At 43.3% G+C, this 26,500-nt stretch overlaps 1 protein-coding gene across 4 annotated transcripts in view; it reads right to left on the bottom strand.

Moving 5' to 3' along the window:
- Nucleotides 1-28: 28 nt before the first annotated feature.
- The window catches only part of LOC138946930 (endoplasmic reticulum membrane sensor NFE2L1-like), a 71,942-nt gene continuing 45,470 nt past the window's right edge, over nucleotides 29-26,500 (bottom strand). For 2 of the 4 annotated variants that reach the window (XM_070318344.1, XM_070318343.1), the window contains 11 exons: nucleotides 18,281-18,412; nucleotides 16,764-16,851; nucleotides 12,432-12,526; nucleotides 11,655-11,879; nucleotides 10,907-11,363; nucleotides 9,981-10,187; nucleotides 9,255-9,331; nucleotides 6,868-6,993; nucleotides 5,552-5,725; nucleotides 3,859-4,026; nucleotides 29-986 (listed from right to left, as the gene is read on the bottom strand). In XM_070318344.1, coding sequence (XP_070174445.1) covers nucleotides 558-986; nucleotides 3,859-4,026; nucleotides 5,552-5,725; nucleotides 6,868-6,993; nucleotides 9,255-9,331; nucleotides 9,981-10,187; nucleotides 10,907-11,363; nucleotides 11,655-11,879; nucleotides 12,432-12,526; nucleotides 16,764-16,851; nucleotides 18,281-18,412 — 2,178 coding nt within the window. In that variant the 3' untranslated portion in view covers nucleotides 29-557. Of the gene's footprint in view, nucleotides 987-3,858; nucleotides 4,027-5,551; nucleotides 5,726-6,867; nucleotides 6,994-9,254; nucleotides 9,332-9,980; nucleotides 10,188-10,906; nucleotides 11,364-11,654; nucleotides 11,880-12,431; nucleotides 12,527-16,763; nucleotides 16,852-18,280; nucleotides 18,413-25,341; nucleotides 26,259-26,500 lie in introns of those variants that run through there. The other 2 variants (XM_070318341.1, XM_070318342.1) reach the window with 2 other exon arrangements.

Raw genomic sequence — 26,500 nt, 5'->3', positions numbered from 1 at the left:
AAAAAAAGGTAGTGCACTGGCCCACCTCCCCTTAACCCTTTGTACACAAATAATTCTTACATCCACCTTTTCCCTTGTAATTCAAATCTCTAACTCCAGCACTGCTGCAAGCTAAAATTCCGGCCCAGATTATCAAACACCCAGACACATTTTTTAATCAACTACTTCTCAATTTCTTCTCCTGTTGGGGGGAAAAGTCTTTACGTTTTCTAGAGAAGGCTAGGAAGTCAAGGCCTCCCAGCCAAATATTCCCCCACCAATGTCCAAGGGCAAGGAAATTGTTTGATGTTTTCTAGCAAAGGCACGGGCACAGAGAAATCCCTCCCAGCCAAAGATTTACCACCGTACTACTCTTGCTTTTGTTGTTCTGTTGGCCAGTAAAGTCTTTATGTTTTTAAGAGAAGAAGAGGGCAGTGAAAAACAACCTCCCAGACAAACATTCTCCACCTAAATACTCCTAGCTTTTCTTCTTTTGTTGGCCAGTCAAGTGTTTGATTTTTTCTAGAGAAGGCGTGGGTAGTGAGAAACAACCTCCCAGCCAAACTTTCTCCACCCAACTACTCTTTGCTTTTCTTCTTCTGTTGGCGGGGATAGTCTTTGCGTTTGGTAGAGGAGGCGTTTGGAGTGGAGCGACTGCCGGATGCGGCGGAAGCCACAGGGGCGGTGGCGCTAGCGTTGGTGAGCCTGACGAGAAACACATTCCCGTCGCTTGACTGCTGGAGGGAGAACTCGTCGGGGCTGTAGGGGCGGCCTTGCTCGTCGCGCAGGGAGCGGAAGATGTGGTCGTAGAGGGCGGAGTACTTCTCCCGGGCCTGACGCGTCTGGAGCTCGATGTCGCGGCGCTCGGCGGCCAGCTTGTCCCTGGCATGCTGCATGTCGTCCATCTGATCCTCCAGGGTCACCAGCACATCCAGCTTGCGCTTGCGGCAGTTCTGGGCCGCCACCTTGTTCTTCCCGCGGCGACGGATGTCACGCATCAGGTTGATCTGCACCAAAAATAACACAATTTACATATTGCTTGTCAAACCTAAATTGGAGTATGGCTGCCTAAATGTTGAGGGAGGGGAGGGGGGGGGGGGGGGGGGGAGAGAGAATAAAGACGTAAAACCCCACTTGTGCCAAACACAAGTGCATGTGCGAGTTGCAGCCCGTGAACACAGAAGATGTTGTTGCTCTTTCTTCTGCATTATTTATTTTTATTTGTAATCTGTTTATCTATTTATTTTACGCATAGAGCTCCTTTCATCTTGCAACAGGAATTCAGGCCCGGACAACCTGCTGCTCTTCAAAGCTCCCAATAAAGCTCCTGAAATCTTCCAACAGGCGTTCTGGTCTAGGGGAGTTAACACTTCACCCATGACAATTACCTCCCTTTAACAACAGTTCCTTACTGGTCACTGAAACTTTTCTAACCATTCTTATTTATTAACTTAATAATTTATCAACACAAGTAACCAGAAGTATCACAGAAACATGGGAAAGTTATACATGTACAGAAGACTGTTCTTTCTACTTGAACTTTGAGAGTGTTACTCAAATCCATTGGGAAACCATTCCTACTGAGAACATACATTGGAATTCCCTTTCAAGACACTCTGTTCTCTCCAGGGTTTTCTGTTGATAAGATGTGGGAATTGACCTTCATGTTAAGACTTGCTCCCTTTTACCCCCAGATTGGTCAAGGTCTTCATGTTAAGACTTGCTCCCTTTTACCCCCAGATTGGTCAAGGTCTTCAAAGGGGGGCTTCCGATACAATATGTTTGGACTTGGTCAAAAACTTTGGCTTGCTTGACTATAATAATAATAATAATACGAATATTTATAACGGGCACATATCTCACCAACAGGCGACTCAAGGCGCACATACACTCATTCACACACACAGAGACTTAAAGTCACCAACACACACACACCATCAACCATTAAAATATGTACAGTTATTCAGGGTGGGATGGGGTGGGCAGTGTAGAATGCATGGATTATGTGGAAAAAAGGAATGTCTTGAGTGCAGATTTGAATGATTCGAGGGACTGTTGTTGACGGAGGGGGAGAGGTAGTGTGTTCCATTGGCTAGGTGCTTGGAAAGAAAATGAGCGTTGACCTGCTGTTTTGAGTTTGGTGTGGGGGATGTTGAGCTTGAGGGAGTCGGCAGATGATCTGAGTGCTCGTGAAGGGACATAGAGAGAGAGAGAGTCGGAGAGATAGGCAGGGGCGAGACCATGGAGGCATTTGTAGGTGAGAGTGTTGATTTTGTATGTGATACGGGCAGGAACGGGCAACCAGTGGAGCTGATTTAGGAGGGGGGTGATATGATCTCCCTTTTTCTTTCGTAAGACAAGACGGGCAGAGCTATTTTGAATGCGTTGGAGACGAGAGATAGAAGAAGAGGGAAGACCCGCCAAGAGAGAGTTACAATAGTCAAGACGTGAGAGAATGGTGGAAGTGACCAGTTTGGCGGTAGCATCTGTGGTGAGGTACTTGCGGATAGTGGCGATGCGGCGGAGTTGGAAGTAGCAGGTGCGAGAGACAGAAGAGATGTGTTGTTTCATGGAAAGGGTGTTGTCTAGAGTGACTCCGAGGTTTTTGACAGCAGAAGACAGAGGGACAGAAGAGTCAGAGAGTTGAAGAGAGTCGGAAGTGGCTTTGGAGAGTTTGGATGTAGTGCCTATTAGGATAGCTTCAGTTTTGTTGCTATTGAGCTGAAGTTTGTTTTCTGTCATCCAATTCTGCACGTCAGTGATAGTGTCAGAGATAGAGGAAAGAAGAGATTCAGACTGGTCAGGGGAAGAGCTGTTGTGAAGTTGAGAGTCGTCGGCAAAAGAGTGGTGGAGAACGTTGTGTCGGTCAAGGATGTGGTCAAGAGGTTGAGTGTAGAGAGTAAATAGTACAGGCCCAAGGACTAAGCCCTGAGGGACTCCGCACTCAAGCCTGATGGGGTCAGAGTTCAGTTTGTCAATCGAAACAGTCTGGTAGCGGTCGGTGAGCTAAGAAGAGAACCAAGAAAGAGCTGTGCTATGGATACCAAAGGTGTGCTGAAGGCGTTGAAGGAGGATGTTGTGGTCGACTGTGTCAAAGGCCGCTGATAGATCAAGTAGAGCGACGGCAGAGATTTCAGCTTGGTCAGTGGCAAGGAGGAGATCATTAGTGATTTTGAGAAGGGCAGTTTCGGTGGAGTGGTGAGGACGATAGGCAGATTGAAGCGGAGAGAGAAGATTGTTGCAAAGAAGGTGAGAGTTGAGTTGTTTCAGGACGACTCTTTCAAGGAGTTTGGAGATGAAGGAAAGGTTTGAGACAGGGCGGTAGTTGCTGAGAGTGTTTGGGTCGAGCGATGGTTTTTTCAGTAGAGGTTTGACAATAGCAGTCTTAAAGGAGTTGGGGACAGTGCCTGTTTGCAGAAAAGTGTTGATGATTTTGAGAATAGAAGGGAGGAGTTCAGGAAGACAGTCAGAGAAGAGTTGTGTGGGAAGAGGGTCAAGGTCACAGGTTTTCAAGGTCATTTCTTTGAGGACTTTCTCCAGGTCAGTGAGAGTGAGAGGCTGAAAGTGTGTGAAGGGAGTGCCTGTAAATGCAGGAGGAGTTTCAGAGTTTTGGTGTGGGATTTTGTCTAGTTTGTCACGGATGGTTTGGATCTTGTTATGGAAGTAATCAGAGAAAGCTTGCGACAGTTTGGAGGGGTCGATGTTGTTGGGCAAGGGAGAAGCAGAAGAGCAGCCAAGAAGGTCATTCATTGTGGAGAAGAGTGTTTTGGCAGAGGTTGTTTCACAGATTTTGGTGCTGTAGTGCGATTGTTTGGCGTCTGCGATGATCACAAGAAGTGTTCAATAAGCTGCACACAAGCATACAGCAACGCTACCCACCTGAGCCTCCGTGAGCTTGGTCTTGGTGATCATGTCGTTGAACTCTTCCACGGCCGACTCGATGATGTGATCGAAAGTGAAGGGCAGTTTGAGATCCTCGGCACGCTTAGCGTCTCGAGAGTGAGGTCCCTTCTGACGTGGTCCATCTCTCTTGGCGTACTTCTTCACCTGCAAGAGACACGGGTAAAGGTAACATCTACTGTGCCTGTGATTTGACCGAATGTATAGACCTTACAAATGGTCCACAAAGAACTGTATATAGATGACAGAATATTGCCCTGAGCATCAAGAATTTACCTTGGTACTCTGGGCAAAACAATACGTATTCTGTGGGATTTTAACAGTGGGTTTTAACAGTGGGTTTTAACAGTGGGTTTTCACAACCTACTGGGTTGATGTTTTCTTTTCAAACAATTGAACTTGTTCCTCACAATAATCCCTGCACAAGGAGAAGACATAAAGACATCACTCTTATTCCTGTAGGACTAGGATTTTCTGTTTCATCCCATAAAGACATCACTCTTATAACCTGTAGGACTAGGATTTTCTGTTTCATCCCATAAAGACATCACTCTTATAACCTGTAGGACTAGGATTTTCTGTTTCATCCCATAAAGACATCACTCTTATAACCTGTAGGACTAGGATTTTCTGTTTCATCCCATAAAGACATCACTCTTATAACCTGTAGGACTAGGATTTTCTGTTTCATCCCATAAAGACATCACTCTTATAACCTGTAGGACTAGGATTTTCTGTTTCATCCCATAAAGACATCACTCTTATAACCTGTAGGACTAGGATTTTCTGTTTCATCCCATAAAGACATCACTCTTATAACCTGTAGGACTAGGATTTTCTGTTTCATCCCATAAAGACATCACTCTTATAACCTGTAGGACTAGGATTTTCTGTTTCATCCCATAAAGACATCACTCTTATAACCTGTAGGACTAGGATTTTCTGTTTCATCCCATAAAGACATCACTCTTATAACCTGTAGGACTAGGATTTTCTGTTTCATCCCATAAAGACATCACTCTTATAACCTGTAGGACTAGGATTTTCTGTTTCATCCCATAAAGACATCACTCTTATAACCTGTAGGACTAGGATTTTCTGTTTCATCCCATAAAGACATCACTCTTATAACCTGTAGGACTAGGATTTTCTGTTTCATCCCATAAAGACATCACTCTTATAACCTGTAGGACTAGGATTTTCTGTTTCATCCCATAAAGACATCACTCTTATAACCTGTAGGACTAGGATTTTCTGTTTCATCCCATAAAGACATCACTCTTATAACCTGTAGGACTAGGATTTTCTGTTTCATCCCATACTAAGAAATGATGTAACAAGAGACTGACTTTGATATTGGTGAGCATTGGCATGTGTAAAGCATTCATCAGACTTTCTGACAAAACCCAATCAATAAGTTATGGTGTGCAAGTGCATGTGAAGAGTGACAACATTGACAAAGTAAAGAACACATTGGCCCAATGACAGACAGACAGAAGAACACATTGGCCCAATGACAGACAGACAGAAGAACACATTGGCCCAATGACAGACAGACAGACAGACAGACAGGCTGGTCCAAACAATCGGCAAGGTGGAAGGAAGTTGATGAAAAATGACACATATACACATAGCAAAGCACTCAACACACTCAGACACACACAGTACCCACCTCTCTAGGGGTCTGTCCGGGCTGAGTGGGGTAGGTGTGGTTGTGGTGGATGTGGTTGAGGGAGGCGCTGGACTGGCCGCTGGAGTGCTCCGTGTCGTTGGAGCCGGTGGAGCAGTTTGTGTTGACAGAGGCCGGAGAGCCGTAGGAGCTGCAGCTGTAGTGGAAGCCGTCATCCTAAACACACAACGTTTTCACACTCTCACCTTTCATTTCTTTTACTTTATTATCCCAATGCTGGGAGATTCGGGTCGCTTCCTGCCAGGGGAAAGCTGGCAGCAACAAGTCGTGCTACCCAGGTGTGTATGCGTTAAGTTGTAATCAGCCACCTGCACTTATGACAGAATGACCAAGGTTTTTTACGTGCCACTGTGGTGACACAGGGGTAGGACATGGATACATTCTCTGAGTCTACACATAATGTTGACGTCTGCCCTGCCAGGATTCGAACCTATGACCTTAGGATCACAAATCCAGTGCTCTACCACCTGAGCTGCCCAGCCCCAATTGCTGGCAAATCCCTGTTGCTTCCTCCCAGTGGAAAGCTAACAGCAACAAGAGTCATGCTACCAAGGCAACAAGAGTCATGCTACCAAGGCAACAAGAGTCATGCTACCAAGGCAACAAGAGTCATGCTACCAAGGCAACAAGTCATGCTACCAAGGCAACAAGAGTCATGCTACCAAGGCAACAAGAGTCATGCTACCAAGGCAACAAGAGTCATGCTACCAAGGCAACAAGAGTCATGCTACCAAGGCAACAAGTCATGCTACCAAGGCAACAAGAGTCATGCTACCAAGGCAACAAGAGTCATGCTACCAAGGCAACAAGAGTCATGCTACCAAGGCAACAAGAGTCATGCTACCAAGGCAACAAGAGTCATGCTACCAAGGCAACAAGAGTCATGCTACCAAGGCAACAAGTCATGCTACCAAGGCAACAAGAGTCATGCTACCAAGGCAACAAGAGTCATGCTACCAAGGCAACAAGTCATGCTACCAAGGCAACAAGAGTCATGCTACCAAGGCAACAAGAGTCATGCTACCAAGGTTATGTTTTTACAGGTAATCAGCAACCTACTCTTTTAGTAGACCGACCATTGAGGTATCACATAAAGTTGATCTATGTCTGTCGAGGCCTGGAGTCCAGGTCAAAATAATATCATGCCTGCATATGAAATTAAAATCTTGTTCTGATCCCTCTTTTCACGTTGCAAGCATTCATGCACAGGGTTAGAAAACAAATTCCACTTTCAGACATAACTCCAACTATGCATTATTTAGCACAAAGCTCCCTGACCGCGACAAACCCAGACTAACCTCAGCACTGCCACTGCTGTGAGTGTAGGTGCGACGGTTGCCGTAACTGGTGGAGTCGTAGTCACTGCCCCCGGTGGCCCCCTCCAGCCCCTCGAAGGGGGACGTCTCCATCGTCTCATTCACCTCCTGCAGACACACACAACAAAATATAATACTTTAGACAACAAAATACAATACTTTATTGAGAAATTCACATGCAATAGACCTGTCATCCGGTCAGGAATGCAGGTGGTCCATTTCACCTCAAAAACAAAATACAATACTTTATGATCTCAAAAGAGAAATTCACTTTTATTCAGGAACTTGTGCAATAGACCTGTACTAGCTCTCATTCTGTCAGGAACGCACGTAGCCCCCATTGCACCTCGACACGCGCACCCACCTGGGTCATGTGACCGACGTTGCTGCTAGTGTTCCACTCATATAAAGCTCCCCAAACCATTGCCTTTTGCTTGCATGTGAAACAGAAACTAAGGTCTACAATTACTCTCCCACCAACCTCAAACTACCAGTGTATGGGTTTCCTTAGCCCTTGCCATTACCTGTCCGTTGAGGGTTACCCACTCTCCTATCTTCACTTTCATAGAAACATTCATTTTTGAAATGATAGTAGCAGACAAACCAATAGACTGATAGCCCCTTCTGGCGTTTAATCACCTTAAAGTCAAAAGCAATTCAAAATCTTTTACATATTGCCTGCCTTGTAAAAATACACAAAAGCTTTCAAGTTACTGCCCAAATACACATTCATACTCTGCTTCCCTGGTCGTTTCTGCTTTCACAAGAAGACAATGAAAAGAGATCTGTTTCCATACAAAAGATGACGATGCAGTGTCGAAACTTGTGCACATGACCTTTATGACACACTTTGTTGTTGCCCTGATGCAGGCATTTCCACCCTAATTCTAAGCTGCAGCACTGTTTTATCTGTTGCCCTGATGCAGGCATTTCCACCCTAATTCTAAGCTGCAGCACTGTTTTATCTGTTGATCCATACAACATAAGAAACAGACCTGCATGGATTCCTTAAATCCATTGCAGTAAAACTACACCTTCGCAAATAAAAGTGCATCATGTTATCATCAGACCTTCCTTACAGCTAACTTGCAAGAGAAAAAGTTGAAGTTGAAATACCATCAAGGAAGTGTGTCCATTACAATGCAGACATCCTTTCCCCTGAGGACCAACAAGTCATGTGCATACCACCACAGGCACACAAATCAATGTCACTGTCTTTCACCAAAACTACACAAGTCAGATCAGTCCAGTCTGACCAATACTAACCAGTCATAGCTCCATGAAACCTCAAAACGCACGCTAACTTCATCCTCAAACAACCATGAAAACTCCACATCACAGGACAGAAATGTAGAATAGATGGGGCTGAGCCCACACAGGCCAATATCCTGGTTTGACAGGGTACAGCATGACACAGCACAATTTTTTCACTCAGCTGTGTGTCTGAGGCAAGACGGGCACAGATACCACGACCAAGACAAGCAGAAAACAAACTGTGTATGACTATGAGGCTGGCTGGCTGGGGCAGTGTTGTGTGACCTGAATACATGTAGTGTGTGTAGGCCTGTGGTAAGCTGACTGAACGGTGCACTAAAGGTCCTGCTTAGTCTGCACACCAATGTGTAAGCAGGGCAGGTGCTCTTGGCTGGTGCATTCTTATCCCCACCATTTACATCTCTCATTTTGCCTTGGCACTTCAGCATAATTATGTGCCATGCAAACAAAAACTAGCCTCTGCTACACCTCACACATCCTGTTGTGACAAAGGTGTAGTTTCCAGAAGGTCAGATACCTTGACGCCTTCTGGTAGGAAACCTGTATCTTATCACAGTGACTCTGCTCCACCGCATAAAATCATGCTTGTGTCAGTGCTTTCCCCTACTGTGCATCGATTACACAGGTAGCTCCCTATCAAAGTCGCGTACAACCCTGTAAACAGCTGTCTTTGCATCATCTCAGGTGTAAAGTAAAAGCTGATTTATCCCACGACAGAGATAGAGGCTATGAATTTTCAAGATCAAGAAAAACTGGCTGGGCATTTTGAAGGCGCTGGCATGTTAATACATTGTCCATTACTTCCTGGACTAAACTAAAAAAAAAAGAAAAAAGAATCTAGTCATCCTGAAAGCTCGATACTCTCCATGCACATACAATTACGCACATGAATGCACGTAAACTGTGAATGCATGAACATTGGCACACACAATCACAGATGGTTTACACAACCAACCCTCCCGCTCATCCACCCATGCCAAATTCGGACAAACACCTGCTGATGTTGCAGTTCATTTGCTCAAACAACTTAATGTCATTATGTGTTCCTCTTTACTTAATGTACAATGTGCACCATTTCTAACAGTGAGCCTCACCTGGTGTGGGGACACACTGCCCATGGAGATGGCTGAGTCACTGCCGGCATCGTCCAGCATCTGAATTGTGTCCAGCCCTACACACACACATCGCAAACATCAGTCCCAGTTATGTCTCAACTGACACCACATGTTTCACACACACATCCCAAAACATATCGCATTACAGTCCGTGTATGTCTATGAGCGCTTGGAGCTGTGAATCGGGACTTGCCCTGTAGAAAAGTGATTGATTATGTCTGAACTGACACCACATGTTTCACACTCACATTCCTTATTATCCATTATGGTGGTCAAGTTACTAGCTTGTCAAAACAGACACAACATCATTATTCTATGCTCCATTTTCCAACTGAATGCTTTCTTTCTTTCTTTATTTGGTGTTTAACGTCGTTTTCAACCGTTCAAGGTTATATCGCGACGGGGAAAGGGGCGGGGGGAGGGTGGTGTGGGATAGAGCCACTTGAACAGGATGCTGAACACATGCATACATGAGCCCCAACCCCACTGTCAAAACTGTACAACTATACCTCACCCTCTAATCAAATTCTCCCAACTACATTCTATGAAAGTACTAGTGGTAAATTACAGCTTGATCTTCCGCAACAATCCAGTCGCCTGCTAATCCACCCCAGTACTTCGCCAAGTTTGAGAGCTCTAAAAGTCAGAAGCAGCGCAAAAACCAATTTCAACCAAGCATATGTCCAGAAAAGTTCAAGCTCTCACCCGGGTCAAAGTTCATGTCGAGGTCCTCGGCGGGCAGCATGGAGTTGAGGAGGTCGCTGGGGTCAAGCATGGAGGAGTTAGCGATGGCGTTGGTCAGGTTGTCAAAGTCGGTGATGTTGGGGAAGAAGAGTTCTCCCCCCTCCCACTCCAGCGAGTTGAGGTTTTCCGTGGCGGGGGTGGAGGAGTTGTAGTCCTGTTTCACAAGACCTGGTGACACACACAACTTTCAGTTCAAGGCAATGAAACGTCAAGTTAACCCGTGTCTAACACAGTACAGTGCAGCGAGTGCTACAGAGCAAGATGAGCGTTTCACACCTCACACAGGGTGAATAGTTCCTCCTTCACCCACAAAGGAACAAGAAAAATGATACTGTAACAAGTGTTCTGCTGATGCAAAACATTTTGAGAATGCAAAACATGGATTCAATTCTAACACATTCCATCACATCTGTCATTGTTCTGGTCATTTTTCGCTATCATTTGTTAAGCTACGTATGATTGTTTTTCATCTCAGAAAACTCCCCAAGCATAATGCACACACACAACAAAGTTATGACAGGCTTGAAGAACACACCACAGTTTACATAACACTTTCACTCACCAGTATCACCAACTTTCAATCACAAGTTTCACCAACTTTCACTGCCCAGTTTCACCAACTTTCACTGCCCAGTTTCACCAACTATCACTGCCCTGTTTCACCAACTTTCACTGCCCAGTTCCACCAACTTTCACTGCCCAGTTCCACCAACTTTCACTGCCCTGTTTCACCAACTTTCACTGCCCAGTTTTACCAACTTTCACTGCCCAGTTTCACCAACTTTCACTGCCCTGATTCACCAACTTTCACTGCCCAGTTTCACCAACTTTCACTGCCCTGTTACACCAACTACTTTCACTCCCTAGTTTCGCCAACGTTCACTCACCAGTTTCATTAATGACGGGGAGAGAAGGAAGGTTGTTGTCAAGCGGCGTGGGAACAGCGGGCAGGGTGACGTTCTGCAGAATCATGCCCGTCTGGTTGAGCAGTCCCGTCAGGCTGTTCAGCTCAGTGGTGGTGGAGTTGTGCCTCAGCAGACGTCGCGTCTCATTCATAGAGCTTGCTGCCGACATGGTGTGGTTGCGCTCAGGCATCCCGCCGAACGCCTGGCTGTGGTTGAGCTGCTGCTGGGCGTGGAAGTCATGTTGCTGCAGTTGGTGGTGGTGGGGGTGCACCGTGGGGGGCTGGTGGAGGCTGGCTGCGTCAGGGGCGGGGGGCATGAGGATGTGGGTGTCGACGGGGGGCATGGTGAGGGCGGGGTTGTTGACGGTGGTGCTGGTAGCGGTGCTGGTGATGTCAGAGAGATAGTCCACCACCTCTTGCCAAGAGGTCTCCAGGCGACCCTGAGGAACAAATCAAAAGAAATCATTTAGCTTTGCAATCAAAGAAGAAACTCAACAAAAACATGAATCGATGCTCAAAAATGTCAACAGATTTTCTAATTTTCAATTCTGAAGGTGGTTGGTTGCAAGCACCCGCCCGATATTGTTGTGTCCTCTCAACTAAGAACTTCTGAACTTAAACATAGCTTTCAAGTTTCACAGGAAAACTCCTCTTGCCTTACGTTTAAATCTTTTACATCTCACTCACTTCAAAGTCTTTCAAGTCTCCACACAAACACGACAGCTACTCACAGGGTCAGTGTGGTTGTGCTGAGCGTAGGCAGACACTCCGGTCTCTTCAAACAGACTGTCTGGGACAAACTCAAAGGTGCTTGCTACATCCACAGAATGGTTGCTAGGCAACGGAGCCACCACGGCCTGCTGCTGCGGCAGTTGCTGCACGTAGGAATGGTTGCTCAACTCTCCCACAAAGTTCAGCGCTTCTTCCAACGTCAACGACTGCGGCTGTTGCTGCTGCTACAAAGTATGCAAAGGAGACAAGTTAGTACACCATGTTTGAGAAAAGGCAAGGATAAAGACTTCACAAAATAAGCTCTTCCCTACACATACAATTGAAAGCAACCTACCAGCATGAAAACCCAAAACCCCACTAGCAAGCACAACTTGGTTCTTTTTTTCTGAGACCTTGCAAAAACCATAGCACCTAGAACTTGCATACATGCGACCAACCAGCGACTTTCTTTTCCTTTCATGAGTTTGTCCATGCAAATAATTGTTCACCTTCTGCACATGTTCACATCAATATCACCAGCCGCTCACTTCCATTGATCCTTATCTCTCAAAGTTGACTTCACAAAGTTTGTTTTTTTTACCAAAAATTCAATGCCAAAGCCACAAGCGGTGGTTCAGGGTACAGGGCTGCAGGTCCAGACCTTCACCAACAGTTTGATAGGCACTAGCAAGACAGCGTGCACACTCACCACAAGCGGTGGTTCAGGGTACAGGGCTGCAGGTCCAGACCTTCACCAACAGTTTGATAGGCACTAGCAAGACAGCGTGCACACTCACCACAAGCGGTGGTTCAGGGTACAGGGCTGCAGGTCCAGAAGCAGAGAAGTTGGTGTTGTTCGCTGTCCCGCTCCCCGCAATCGGCATCCACTCACCTGCACACAGGTAAAATCACCCCCTTTTTAACAACAATGTTGTTACAGATAAACAGGTACAACCAACCCCTTTCAACAACAACAATCTCACTTTCCGTTCCCCTCCATCTTCTTTTCCAACCTTGTCCTTGTTCCGTCTTGCTTTTTGTTGTCCTTTGTTTTGTCCGTTTCTTGATGAAACTTTCATAAGCCAAAATACGTATTGTATTGTGCTGTCCTTGTATCGGTCAGTACACAATTCTTTTGGTTTTCAACAGATAGAAAGAAAAATGTTGTCCCAGTTCATAGGTCCACTGCAATCGTTTATAGAAGTTTTCAAAACAAATACAAGAACACTGAACGGTACACCCAAACCACAGCATACATCACAAGCCAATTTAAGACCTGAAAAAAGGATTTATCAATGTCTGCAGCTTCATAAACACCTGGCTTATGAAGTCACAAAAACATCCCAGGGTGTGTGCAAAAAGGCATCATCTCACACTTAAGTGAACCAGGGTTATGATGTTGTACAACACAGGTCTACAACAAACAATCCCCATGAAAAAGCTATAAGGTGCTTATCAAACTGACTAGAGTCAGAGCAATGACTACAAACAACACATTACTGCCACTCTCTTACAGCTTAAACTAGATCACTACAGTCCAGTAACAGACCTGTCAACCTGTACGGTTTTCCCGTATTTTGTACGGGATTTACTCAAATTTCGGTGTGTACGGCGTACACCAAAGTGTACGGGAATTGTACAGGAAAATTCAAAACCCGAACAAAGATTCGAAACCGATCAATCAGATTCGTTTTTGTTAGCAGACGACAACAACTAACGGAAAAAGACTATAACTGAGCTTGTGCGCATGCGCAGAAGGTATAGAGGGCGCTGTGGCCCAATCCGCTACTTCCGTGTCGCGAGATTTGGTCTTTGTTTTCACAACTTACTTCAGCGACAGACAACAATAACAATAACAATAACAGCACTTAATTGTCCATTAAAACATTACATAACAAGAAGGGCAAAGCCCATACGACTCACATGCTTGACATCAAATAACTAAACCTAGCAATGACATCATACACTAAGAACTGCTTTACACATTTTTCCTACCAAAATACATGTGACCTTGACCCAAGGTCAAGGTCATCCAAGGTCATGCAACACAAAGCTGTTAATTCAAGACATAGGAAGTACAATGGTGCTTATTGGCCCTTTCTAAAAATGAGATATGGTCACTTTTAGTGGTTCACTACCTTATTTTGGTCACATTTCATAAGGGTCAAAGTGACCTTGACCTTGATCATATGTGACCAAATGTGTCTCATGATGAAAGCATAACATGTGCCCCACATAATTTTTAAGTTTGAAACAGTTATCTTCCATAGTTCAGGGTCAAGGTCACTTCAAAATATGTATACAATCCAACTTTGAAGAGCTCCTGTGACCTTGACCTTGAAGCAAGGTAAACCAAACTGGTATCAAAAGATGGGGCTTACTTTGCCCTATATATCATATATAGGTGAGGTATTCAATCTCAAAAACTTCAGAGAAAATGGGAAAAATTTGAAAAATACCTGTTTTTTAGACAACATTTATGGCCCCTGCGACCTTGACCTTGAAGCAAGGTCAAGATGCTATGTATGTTTTTTGGGGCCTTGTCATCATACACCATCTTGCCAAATTTGGTACTGATAGACTGAATAGTGTCCAAGAAATATCCAACGTTAAAGTTTTCTGGACGTCCGGCCGGCCGGACGACTCGGGTGAGTACATAGACTCACTTTTGCTTCGCATGTGAGTCAAAAATGGAAATTTTTCTTCGGCACACCCTGTCTGCCTGTAAACGATTATAACAACAATTGTATAGGACGACACACATAAAACATAAAACATAAAAGGGATACAATCAAATATGATATTGCACTATGTAAATTTACCCTCTCATATCACAGGACAACGATGCGCGTCATTTTTCGTGCTACAACTGAAGATGGAGAGGCCAGCGAAAAGAAGAAAGAAAGCAGGACATGGTCAGCACTTGTTGGAGTGGGAGAAAACGTACTTTGGTGTCGTACGATCATCGGACAAGGGAAAGGAGTACAGTTTGTGCTTGCCATGTGGCTCGCACATCAAAGTTGCAGCTTCTGGTCACTACGACTTGAAGCAGCATTTTGAAACGGCGGTACACAAACAATCATTGATTCGTTCGAAACAGTTCAAGCCTGTGAACCAACATTTCCAGAAACGAGACAGCCGCCTTCCAACGGAAGAAGATGTGACGCAAGCCAATGCCATGAAACCATTACCACATGCGTGCTCAGTCAATCTGGTTGCCACGGCAAAGTCAGCTACTGCTACCTACAACAAGTGTCATGCTTGAAGTGATCTAGTGAGACTGGACTGTGATTTTTCCTGGTGAACAGTAGTACAAAGTAGTTGTGTGGGTGTGACTGTGTTATACATTTAAGCTTAAAGTGACCTGAAGAGACCGGACTGTGATTTTTCCTGGTGAACAGTAGTACAAAGTAGTTGTGTGGGTGTGACTGTCTTATACATCTAAGCTTAAATCTGGTGAGACTGGACTGTGATTTTTCCTGGTGGACAGTAGTAGTTGTGTGGGTGCGTTTTACAGTAGTTGTGTGTATTTATTAATGCTAAATCAGATGTGTTTTATGAATACAAAATAAATGTTGAGTATTTACCAGCTGGTCTTTCTTCTTTTTTATGTCGTGCAAGTGAATTGCGAGTCTTGCGTGTGAACTCAGGTTTGTGTGTGTTCATTTTTTGGGAGTAAGGGATTGTTGCCCTGATTACAGTTCTTAATCATATTAGTACAGGTTGGCCTTGGAAGGGGTTGACAGGTCTGCAGGGATGTTGCTACAAATTCATACCTATAGGACAAATGTCCTGAGTTCTTCAGCATCAATAGGACATTTGACCGCTTTCAGAAAGTGTAATAGGACATTATGGATTTGCGCCAAACAGCTTATAACACATTCCATGGAATTGTTCCAAAGTCATGCGCCCACACACACACGCACACACACACACCCACGCGCGCGCGCTGTAGAACACACACATAATATAGTAAATACATCAACACAGTGTGCGTATAATGTTGTATTTGTTTAGTTTCAAAGAAACCACAAAAAAGAAACCAACATGAACAACTTCAGAGCTCGTACTTTGATTAAATGCTGCATGATTTGGATAAAAGTTGACAAACAAAATGATCGGTTTGATCTAATGCTGATCTTTTGCAGGCTTTAGTTTTTTTTCAGCGGCATAATTCAGTGCTTCGTCTCGTATCGAAAACAAAAGCAGACTACAAATTTAGTCAGTTGGAGTTGTCTCCCGTACTCCTGTAGCATGCACTGATCTAAAAAGAATCCACTATTTTTAGATCAGTGCGCTGCACCGAGACGGTTATACCCAAACGGCGCATACCGCAAACGGTTCGGGAATTCCCGACAAAAGAAAAGATCCGCACGCGGCACTGACAACTTCAGTGTCAGCTGAACACGAGAGCGTTCGGTCTTTTTGAAGATTTGTATCTTGAAATGAAAATTAACGAATATCGCGCTGTCCGAAGGAATGGAGTACATATCGGACAATGACCACGCTCAGGCTAAAACGATAGGACATCTGACCGACATGCGGCAATGTGAATCGGACATTTGGGGATTTTCATCGTTATATGTCCGATGTCCGACGCCTAACGACATCCCTGGGTCTGCAGTAAATTGAGTAATCGATTCTGGATTGCTGAGTTATCAATAAAGTCACCACACTGACTCTGATCTTCAGACATGATAACTAAACTCCAAGCTATTTTGGATATTGTCTTCTTTCTAATTTATTTCAAACAAAACACTTCAATATAGTTCATTCAACAAAGGACCCTGGCACAAATTTATTCTCAAAACTTCAGGTAATAAGCAATAAAGACAAAATAAACGCAGCTGGAAGGGACAAGGGTGTACAATTATTCCAAGAAAAAACAAAATACACCATCCCCTTCTTCGTCTCTCACACACAAGCATACAAACATAGAGAGTTTGAAGCGAAGAAAAATAATGTTCTGATAAGACCGATTCCCCAATCAAAATATAAAACATTAAAAGACCCACTAACCCTAATTTTGTTGGCATTGTGATTGAAAACAAACAATTCTCTGTGTTAGCCTAGCTAAACTCTCACCCACGCAAGCATACACACATAGAGGGTTTATCATCAACACTGACCTGTCTCTCCATCTCGCACAAAGTTCTCAGTCAGCCATTGGTGGGCCTGCTGCTGCTGTTCTCTTGATCGCTTCTCCACTTCTTTATGCTGCACACAAACGTGATAGAACACATTACAGCCTCAAACCTTGAATAAATCTGTCAAATATTTCATGGACTAACCATTTGGAATGTCCAACAGGTCTGCTGCACTGCATTGTCAAAGTCTCACTAATAATCATCCCTAAATCTTCTGTACGCTCAGTATTGTGAAATGAAAAAATACCGGAACAAAATTGGCTACCGGTTGATTTTTAGAACTACCGGGGTGAGTTTTTTCGCTGGTAAAAAAACAAAACCCTGTGTCATCAAAATCGCTTGCAGTACACACACATTGCGTCATGAACCACCCGCGTCAAGTCAACATAATGCGTGCAATTATCAGTATGTTCATGCACTGTATCACTGTTCTAATAGCTGTTTCGTGCAGTTATTTTAGCGGGCAGGAGATGCTCTGCACGCAGCTAGGAGCACAGACTGTGACGTAGTCACACACTGACGAAAGCTTTTTCCCGCCGTTTCAGGACAGGTTGACAAGCATGTCAAAGCAATAACCTTGTTTAGTTTTTTCTCTGAGAGAGGGCAGAAAAGACCAATCGACAGTGAGTGTTGTGACACAAGTACTGGTACGAACATACATGTATCTAGTGACAGCTAGGATGCTGGTGTGGTGCAAACTGACAGCGAGGCCGGGTGACATTCACTCCACCCAAATTATGCAGTCAGAGACAACTGCCACAGACAGTCAGGGTGCGAGTAAGGCAAGTGGGACCAACTCAGTCAGAGCACCTGGGCATATTTGAGAAGAGTGGAAGTCACATTTTCAGTGGCTGAGGGTAGGTATAACCAACTGGGTTTTTTAAATTCTTCATGCATTGATTTTTTTTAAATCTGCACTCTAAAACAATCTTTGTGAAGTCAAAATTCATTCAAATAAAGAGAAAATATGGCCGCGAATGATCGTTGGCATTTGTTTTCGCTCGAGTTGGACTCTTACTGGTTCCAATGACCAGCCTACTGTTTTTTCTGGATAGTTTTCATCATAAAAGTGTGCGTACCGGTTTGAAAAAATACTAGCGCCATCACTGACACTAAGTCTGAGACAGTGTGTATACATGTGTACACTGTAAGTGTAACTGATCATATTTTTTTCTTCATCAAGATAAAACAATAGTATTACCAGCACCCCTGCGCACATTATCTTTTTGTCATATTGTAATATTTTGAGTTTAAAGTTTAACTTCTCTTGTGGAATGTGATAAATGGCCCTAAATGATTCTCCTTTCCTCCTATTTAGCAGTGCTACAAATCTGACATTCTTCTTTCCTCCTATTTAGCAGTGCTACAAATCTGACATCCACATAAAAACAGTTATTTGAAACTCATACTGAAACATTGTTTTCTCTAGGAGAAGGAAAAGGGGAAAAAAAGTAATTCATAGCCAACCATAATTCATAGAATCTGAGCTGAGAACTCACCTTCTCTAGTTCTTTGCGTGCCTCTATCTCGCGCTCCTGCTCAAGCTCGCGACGAAGGTTGGGGTCGAAGACTTCTTTCGTCACGCCCAGGTCCACATCTTGTCGCCACAGCACTTCTATCAGGTCCAGATCCTGGGCAACACAAGCAGTCAGTGCACATCAATGCTTGGTCATAAATCATGCATGTATTTCTAATGATTTTGTGAAGTCACCCGTGACATTCCGCTGTAAACTGTAATTCTTCAAGTTGTCTTTTATAATACAAGTTTCCATTTAATATTTAGCGTGTCTGTGTGCAAGCCTGATTGTGTTCTTGTAGAACATTCACTATAAATATGATGTGTGTGTAACTTTGTAGCGTGTTTGTGAACATAAAAAGTGACAAGGCAAAAGAAAAGAAAAACAGTAATGGTTAAAGGCATACTAACGCACTCCCGTGTTTACAAAGTGTAGTTTGCCCACAATCGATGTCAAACGCACCATAAGACCATATAATGACGATATGTCACCATGCGCGGACCATAATACAGTGGTCGCCGGTTAATATGACCACTTTGGGACCGGGATAAAATGGTCATAATAAGCGGCTGGTCATATTAACCGATGTTAGAGAAAACGACTAAAAAATAATCGCAAAACGAAACATTTTTTTTGTAATTAATAATTGTAAGAAAATGTGTCTGTTCGAGACGTATGTGCTGTCCGGCAAAGCTCTGAAGTAAATCCCGGTTTCATCAGCATTGTAAATTTCCGATGGGGCATAATCTGCGAGCAGATTGGGAAGGACGTCGTCTGTCCATGTCTTAGCAGCATCAAAATCGGCGTCTTGGGCTTCACCGTGAATTTTATGAAATGTCAAGCCGTTGCGAACTTTCCAACGAGAAAACCATCCATCGGTTGGTTTGAATTCAGTGTGTCCGAGAGCCGTTGCCAATTCTTCTGCTTTTGTACACAACAATGGTCCATGAATTGGCGCGTTCTTTGCTCTCATCTTCTGGAACCACTGAAAAAGACCATCTTCCACATCTTTGTCTTTTCCATGTCGTAGGCGCTTTCGTTGCGGTGAATCCTGCGTTGCGCACTCCTTCCTCACGCTGTCTTCATTCTTGAGAATGTTTGTCAAAAATCCTCTGTTGACGCCCAACTGTGCAGCACTCTCACGCATACAACAGGATGGTAGAGCTTTAAATTTGTCAATAAGTTCTAGCTTTTCCTCGGCTGTACGATCTTGGCGTTTTCGTTTCGACATTGTTTCCTCTTGAATCAGACTGAAAGATTGGTTGGCTCGTGCTCTGTTTGCCAAAAAGAGAGAGAATAATGTTCGTGATCACTTTAGATAAATTTTATTCACTGGAAATAATGAAAAGATCGCACGCTTTTTTGCCTTTTTTATGACGCTCAGTCTCGGGGAAAAAAAGAGAGAGAATAATGATCGCGACATTAGAGATCACTGAGCACTGATCACTGATCACTTTAGTTTCATTCACGAAAAAGAAAGAAAATATCGCACGCCTTTTTGCCTTTTTCAAAAAATCGTATGTATTTTTTCCCCCCGAGTGATTTCAAACTGAAAAAGATGTGAACTTGTTGCCATTTTCTCGAAACAATGTGGCCATATTAAGCGGCGTTGTGGTCATATTAAGCGGCTTTTTCTAATACATAACAAAGAAGGACAATTCCGGACCGGGTAAAATTGGTCATAATACGCGGCTGGTCATATTAACCGCGGTCATATTAACCGGAGACCACTGTACATGCATTACAGCTTGTTCTAGCCTCTGAAAAAGTGAGGATGTCAACAAAGCCGCGGAGTTCTCTCCCTTGCATCAACGTTACATGTGTTGCCAAATCTATAAATAGGACGATCCAGATCAAAATGAAAATTCAAATATCTCAACATTTAAGGGGTCCTAGACCACAATATTTTGCAGGGAACTTAATTTAGCATGTCTCCAGCTGTTGGTAAAGCAATTAGCGTGTATAGTCATCGAGTACATATGGCTTTAAGGTAACATGTCGACAAGAAAGAAGGGCAAGAGGGTCAGGCATGGGAATTGAAAAAAGTAACAAGAAGGGCAAAGCCCATACGACTCACATGCTTTACACATTTTTCCTACCAAAATACATGTGACCTTGACCCAAGGTCAAGGTCATCCAAGGTCATGCAACACAAAGCTGTTAATTCAAGACATAGGAAGTACAATGGTGCTTATTGGCTCTTTCTACCATGAGATATGGTCACTTTTAGTGGTTCACTACCTTATTTTGGTCACATTTCATAAGGGTCAAAGTGACCTTGACCTTGATCATATGTGACCAAATGTGTCTCATGATGAAAGCATAACATGTGCCCCACATAATTTTTAAGTTTGAAACAGTTATCTTCCATAGTTCAGGGTCAAGGTCACTTCAAAATATGTATACAATCCAACTTTGAAGAGCTCCTGTGACCTTGACGCAAGGTAAACCAAACTGGTATCAAAAGATGGGGCTTACTTTGCCCTATATATCATATATAGGTGAGGTATTGAATCTCAAAAACTATAGAGAAAATGGGAAAAATGTGAAAAATAGCTGTTTTTTAGGCAACATTTATGGCCCCTGCGACCTTGAAGCAAGGTCAAGATGCTATGTATGTTTTTTGGGGCCTTGTCATCATACACCATCTTGCCAAATTTGGTACTGATAGACTGAATAGTGTCCAAGAAATATCCAACGTTAAAGTTTTCCGGACGGACGGACGGACGGACGTCCGGACGGACGGACGGACGGACGGACGGACGACTCGGGTGAGTACATAGACTCACTTTTGCTTCGCATGTGAGTCAAAAAAGGCTGAACATTTGTAAGTAATAGCAAAGTCGACGACGTAAAGCGCCTAGCCCTGCTAGGGGGGTTTGGGGGCATTTTGGGCGAAAAAAAAATTTCTCCAAAGAACCCAACTGGTGTAATTTGGTGTCATCTTAGCTCCAAGTTTGCCATTATTTTCAGTTTTTAAAACCATTTTTGCCTCCCCCATTTATTTTTTCGGCGCACACTTTTGCTTTTTCAGCGGAAAAAAAAATATATTCGGCGGAAATTTGCCTTTCGGCGCACAATTCCGATGACTGAGGGTACTTCAAGTTCAAGGCTTTTTCTTTTAAAAGCACTCATGTAGACTGGCCAGTTTCGTCTTCCTCTGTAGTTGATGTCAATATCTGAGAGTCTATACTCTATTTCTTTTACTATGTTTCAAATTTGTTCACACAAAAAAAGTTAAAGGTTGGCATGAAAAACAATAGGTTGGTTTTTTTTAACACCCAACATGTGTTCTCAGCATTTCACAGCAGTACAAGAGACCTCCATACACTAAGGCCTAAAAAAAAAAAATAGGTGTGGTTACGGTAACCCGACCTACCTTATGTTTAGGGGCCGACCCTATAACTTTTCATTACATTTGTCAACAACAAAAATAAATAAATTTTAAAAAATGATAAAATAAAATTAAATTAAATAAAAAAAAAACGAGTGCAGAAAACGCAATGAAAGCGAAAGCGCTCGAGTCGCACACTTATTTCCCTATCAAGTAGGTTTAACTTGTACACATTAGGAAAAAAAGTAAAAAAAAAAAAAAGTGATTGCTTACCTTCCTACCCTATTTTTTTGGTTATGTTACCTTAACGGTAACCACACCTATTTTTTTTCTTGGCCTAAGCAATCACTGTTTCCCTAAAGCCAGTCCTTAACTGGGCGAAGTCGACTTTGCGAAGCTGGCCGCACGGAGCTTCAGCACTGAGCTTTCGCTAAAAAGACTTCGCGAAGCTGGCCGCACGGAGCTTTAGCCCTGAGCTTTCGCTAAAAAGACTTCGCGAAGCTGGCCGCACAGAGCTTCAGCACCGAGCTTTCGCTAAAAAGACTTCGAGAAGCTGGCCGCACGGAGCTTCAGCACTGAGCTTTCGCTAAAAAGACTTCGCGAAGCTGGCCGCACAGAGCTTCAGCACTGAGCTTTCGCTAAAAAGACTTCGCGAAGCTGGCCGCACAGAGCTTCAGCACTGAGCTTTCGCTAAAAAGACTTCGCGAAGCTGGCCGCACGGAGCTTCAGCACCGAGCTTTCGCTAAAAAGACTTCGCGTAGTCTTCGCGAAGTCGACTTCGGGCTCAATTATTTCAATTAAGGACGGGCTTTACACTCACAGTGAAAATAACCTCTGCAAACCATCAATGACTATGATAGTGATACAGGACGTAACATTTATCATCTTGAGAAACTAGGAATTTCCAAGATAAGTTTAATGCTTTTAAGTAATATTCCTTCCTTCAACAGGTTTTTGGACCGGGAAGTAAAACCGAGTGGATGAACAATTGTGTATAACTATAACTATAACTGAGTTGATCCTGTTGTTCTTCCTGCCTGTTCTAAATTAGTTGAGTTTTATTAATATTAGCACAAGTCACTTTATCTTAGGATCAGGAATTTTATCAGAATTTCAAACTGGAGGAATAAATGAAAGGCAAAGAAAGGCTGAACCAGCAACTACAACAAATGCCGTTAGGCCATGCTTAAATCAGTGCCTCAAGAAGGCAACTGATCCACATACTTTTCAACAGGTGATAAATTTCACTATGTCAGTGTGTGACTAAACTATGGAAAGGAAAAACATCCATTATTCTTTACAAACACAAATTGCATGATGCAAAGCAAAGTCACAGAAATGGACCGAAGTTTAACAGTTGCATAATGCATCACATTCAGAGACAGGGAAAATGTAGGGCCCCAATCTGGTCCAGAGAGTGGTGGACTGGGGCGGGGAGATAAAATGGTACAGTGGACATGTATGCAAAGATGACAAAAGTGTGTACAGTGGACATGAAAAGATGACAAAAGTGTGTACAGTGGACATGAAAAGATGACAAAAGTGTGTACAGTGGACATGAAAAGATGACAAAAGTGTGTTCAGTGGACATGAAAAGATGACAAAAGTGTGTACAGTGGACATGAAAAGATGACAAAAGTGTGTACAGTGGACATGAAAAGATGACAAAAGTGTGTACAGTGGACATGAAAAGATGACAAAAGTGTGTACAGTGGACATGAAAAGATGACAAAAGTGTGTTCAGTGGACATGAAAAGATGACAAAAGTGTGTACAGTGGACATGAAAAGATGACAAAAGTGTGTACAGTGGACATGAAAAGATGACAAAAGTGTGTACAGTGGACATGAAAAGATGACAAAAGTGTGTTCAGTGGACATGAAAAGATGACAAAAGTGTGTACAGTGGACATGAAAAGATGACAAAAGTGTGTACAGTGGACATGAAAAGATGACAAAAGTGTGTTCAGTGGACATGAAAAGATGACAAAAGTGTGTACAGTGGACATGAAAAGATGACAAAAGTGTGTACAGTGGACATGAAAAGATGACAAAAGTGTGTTCAGTGGACATGAAAAGATGACAAAAGTGTGTACAGTGGACATGAAAAGATGACAAAAGTGTGTACAGTGGACATGAAAAGATGACAAAAGTGTGTACAGTGGACATGAAAAGATGACAAAAGTGTGTACAGTGGACATGAAAAGATGACAAAAGTGTGTACAGTGGACATGAAAAGATGACAAAAGTGTGTACAGTGGACATGAAAAGATGACAAAAGTGTGTACAGTGGACATGAAAAGATGACAAAAGTGTGTACAGTGGACATGAAAAGATGACAAAAGTGTGTACAAGTGGACCCCCCTCCCCCCTTTTAAGACCTCACAAAATCTTAGAAAACCAGCTTGTAACTTGTAAGAGATATAATTCAGACGCAAGCTACACCAAATCTGGAAAACTATAGTCTAGGGGGTATTAAAAGTAAAAAGGGGAGTTCCATTGCATCTGTGTTGCAACTCCAAGGTATTCACACAAGATTTCTTCCCTTGCAGCAGCCCAGATGTTTACATACAACTCAACAGTGTTTCAATTGTAACTGATAAAGCGTTCTGCTGGTGCTGCTTCTGCGTTGTTGGCACATAGGTCTCATTACTTTCTCTTTCTTTACCCAACCAGCTTCCCTGAGTAAGTGAGTGGCCTTAGTACTAAGTATTTTGATACAGCTGAGTGCTCAAGCTACACAAAGGCAGCTGAGTTTTGGCTTGATGCCCTTACAACCATGGGAGGCCATCACAGGACAGTGAGCCAGGTACAACACAAAGAACTTCATACACACATCTATAAATAGCATCAATTGAATGATGTCAACCGAGTTTTTTAACAAAAAGGAAGAACTGACAGTGACACAAGCACTGAAGCAGGTGAACTGTTCAGTGTTGAGGCAATGATTAGTGCTAACAAAAAACTGTTGGCTATCAATCTAACGGTGTTAATTAATAACTTGTAAAACTAAAAGCACCAACTTTTGAGTTTTCTATGTACTTGTCGACATCATTGACAGGACTAGCCACTTAGTTTCAAAGTGGATACTAGTTGGCAACTGTATTCACTGATCAATATGTCATAACATTAACAAGCAGTCACAACAGGTCTAACCACATTTGTAAAGCCATATATACATGTGTACAGAAAACATCTGTCAAATGAAACTTTGAAAAATACAGTGGTAGGTTTTCGCTCCAATCCAAACAGCTGCTGATTTAACAGTGATTCTGTTTCCAGTAAATCATTGACATTCGGTGAAATGCCATCCCTGGTGTAATCAAATATGAACGAAGCCTCTTTCCCTCCTCAGGCTACACAACCTGGAACAATGTTGTTCCACTTCCAGGCCTCAGAGAACAAAAGTTTAGTTGGACCTGGATTGAAAAAATGTATCTATAGGTCCAAATGCCCTGACTCTGTCTGCTTGGTACCGGTAGATGGGCGGTTAGAAGATCGGAGGGTTGAACAAATATGCATCAATGACCAAAGACCGAGGCTTGGGGACAACACTGCTGCATTATGTGTGTGTACAAGTAACCAAATCATGGTGTGTGCGCATACCTACAAGGCTTTCAGTTTCAAGTTTAACCATTGTTCCGTTTTGACACCAGAATGCGTCCCTACATCTTACAAGACTGAAAAAAGTACACTTTGTTGTGTCAATACCTCTTTGCACAGATTCAACCCGGGAAATGGATTATCCACCTCGGGTTCATTTTGAGCACACACAGCATTGTGGTTGGCATCAAGAGTCACTTGGGCCTGACCGGTGGCTCCAGACACGCCGCTTTCTTCTTCACCGTTGCCATTACCACTGCTGCTGCTAGCCGCACCGAGTGGTATGTTCCCTTGTTGAAGGGGTGGAAAGCCAACGGTGTCATCATTGCTGGCTAAGAAAGCCTCAATGTTTGTTGGCACATGACGAAATCGTCTTAGTTCGCGAAATATTGCTGAATGATAAATGTCATTGTCCGCGTGTTTTGGGTGAGCATAACCGTGTATACTGTCCAAAGTGTTGTACTGGTTGTGGAAATTGGTGGGCAGCAAGGCTAGTGTCTGCCCCTGCAGAATGTCTTGAACCTCCGGGTAATTCAAAAGTTCATTGTTTGGCACACTGAAATTGTTTGAATCAATCCGAAACAAGCTCCACAACAGAGCAATTTGTAACAAACAATCGCTGAAATACTGTTTTCTCATTGCTGTAATGTAGACTTTTCACACTCAGAACTGGTACTTCTCCAAGGAATCGAAGACAATCAGCGAAACACTGAGGAACGCTTTTGTTTCCTGGTCGATCAACGGTTGGGAAACACGCGTAGTTTGGCAGATCATTCTAAAAATAGAAACAGCGTACTTCCATTATGTCGCCAGGTCGTCTGATACTGAGAGAAAAGAAACCGGGCACGCGTTTTAGCTGAGGACACAGCAAGAACTTTGTAACTTGTTCAAGATTTGTATAACCAGTTCACGTCACCAGTATTGTTTGCAAATAATGCCAAGTTTCATCAGTAGATAATTTCCTTCCCGAACGTTCTTTCAGGTACAACAACACACGTGAATCAGCAGGTTCGAAAAGTGACGTCATGGATTGTCAGCGCATGCGCGCAACATACCGACAGTATCAAAAAGTAGAAACTAGTTCCGACTACTCTATGAAACGAATAAACACTAAATTACAAAACGATGTGTCATTTAAACTTAAATAATAATTGTACGTACATAGAGGAGAACTGATGCGGCGAATGATACCCCAACCAAAAGAGCAAACTGCAATCGATTTCACGACAAAACGAAAGCGACTGTCAGCAGCTTGATGTACCCAGTG

Source organism: Littorina saxatilis, linkage group LG14 (assembly GCF_037325665.1).
Source record: "Littorina saxatilis isolate snail1 linkage group LG14, US_GU_Lsax_2.0, whole genome shotgun sequence".
NCBI lineage: Eukaryota > Metazoa > Mollusca > Gastropoda > Littorinimorpha > Littorinidae > Littorina > Littorina saxatilis.
The sequence above is the reverse complement of the archived record's forward strand: the minus strand, read 5'-3'. Positions and strand labels throughout refer to the sequence as shown.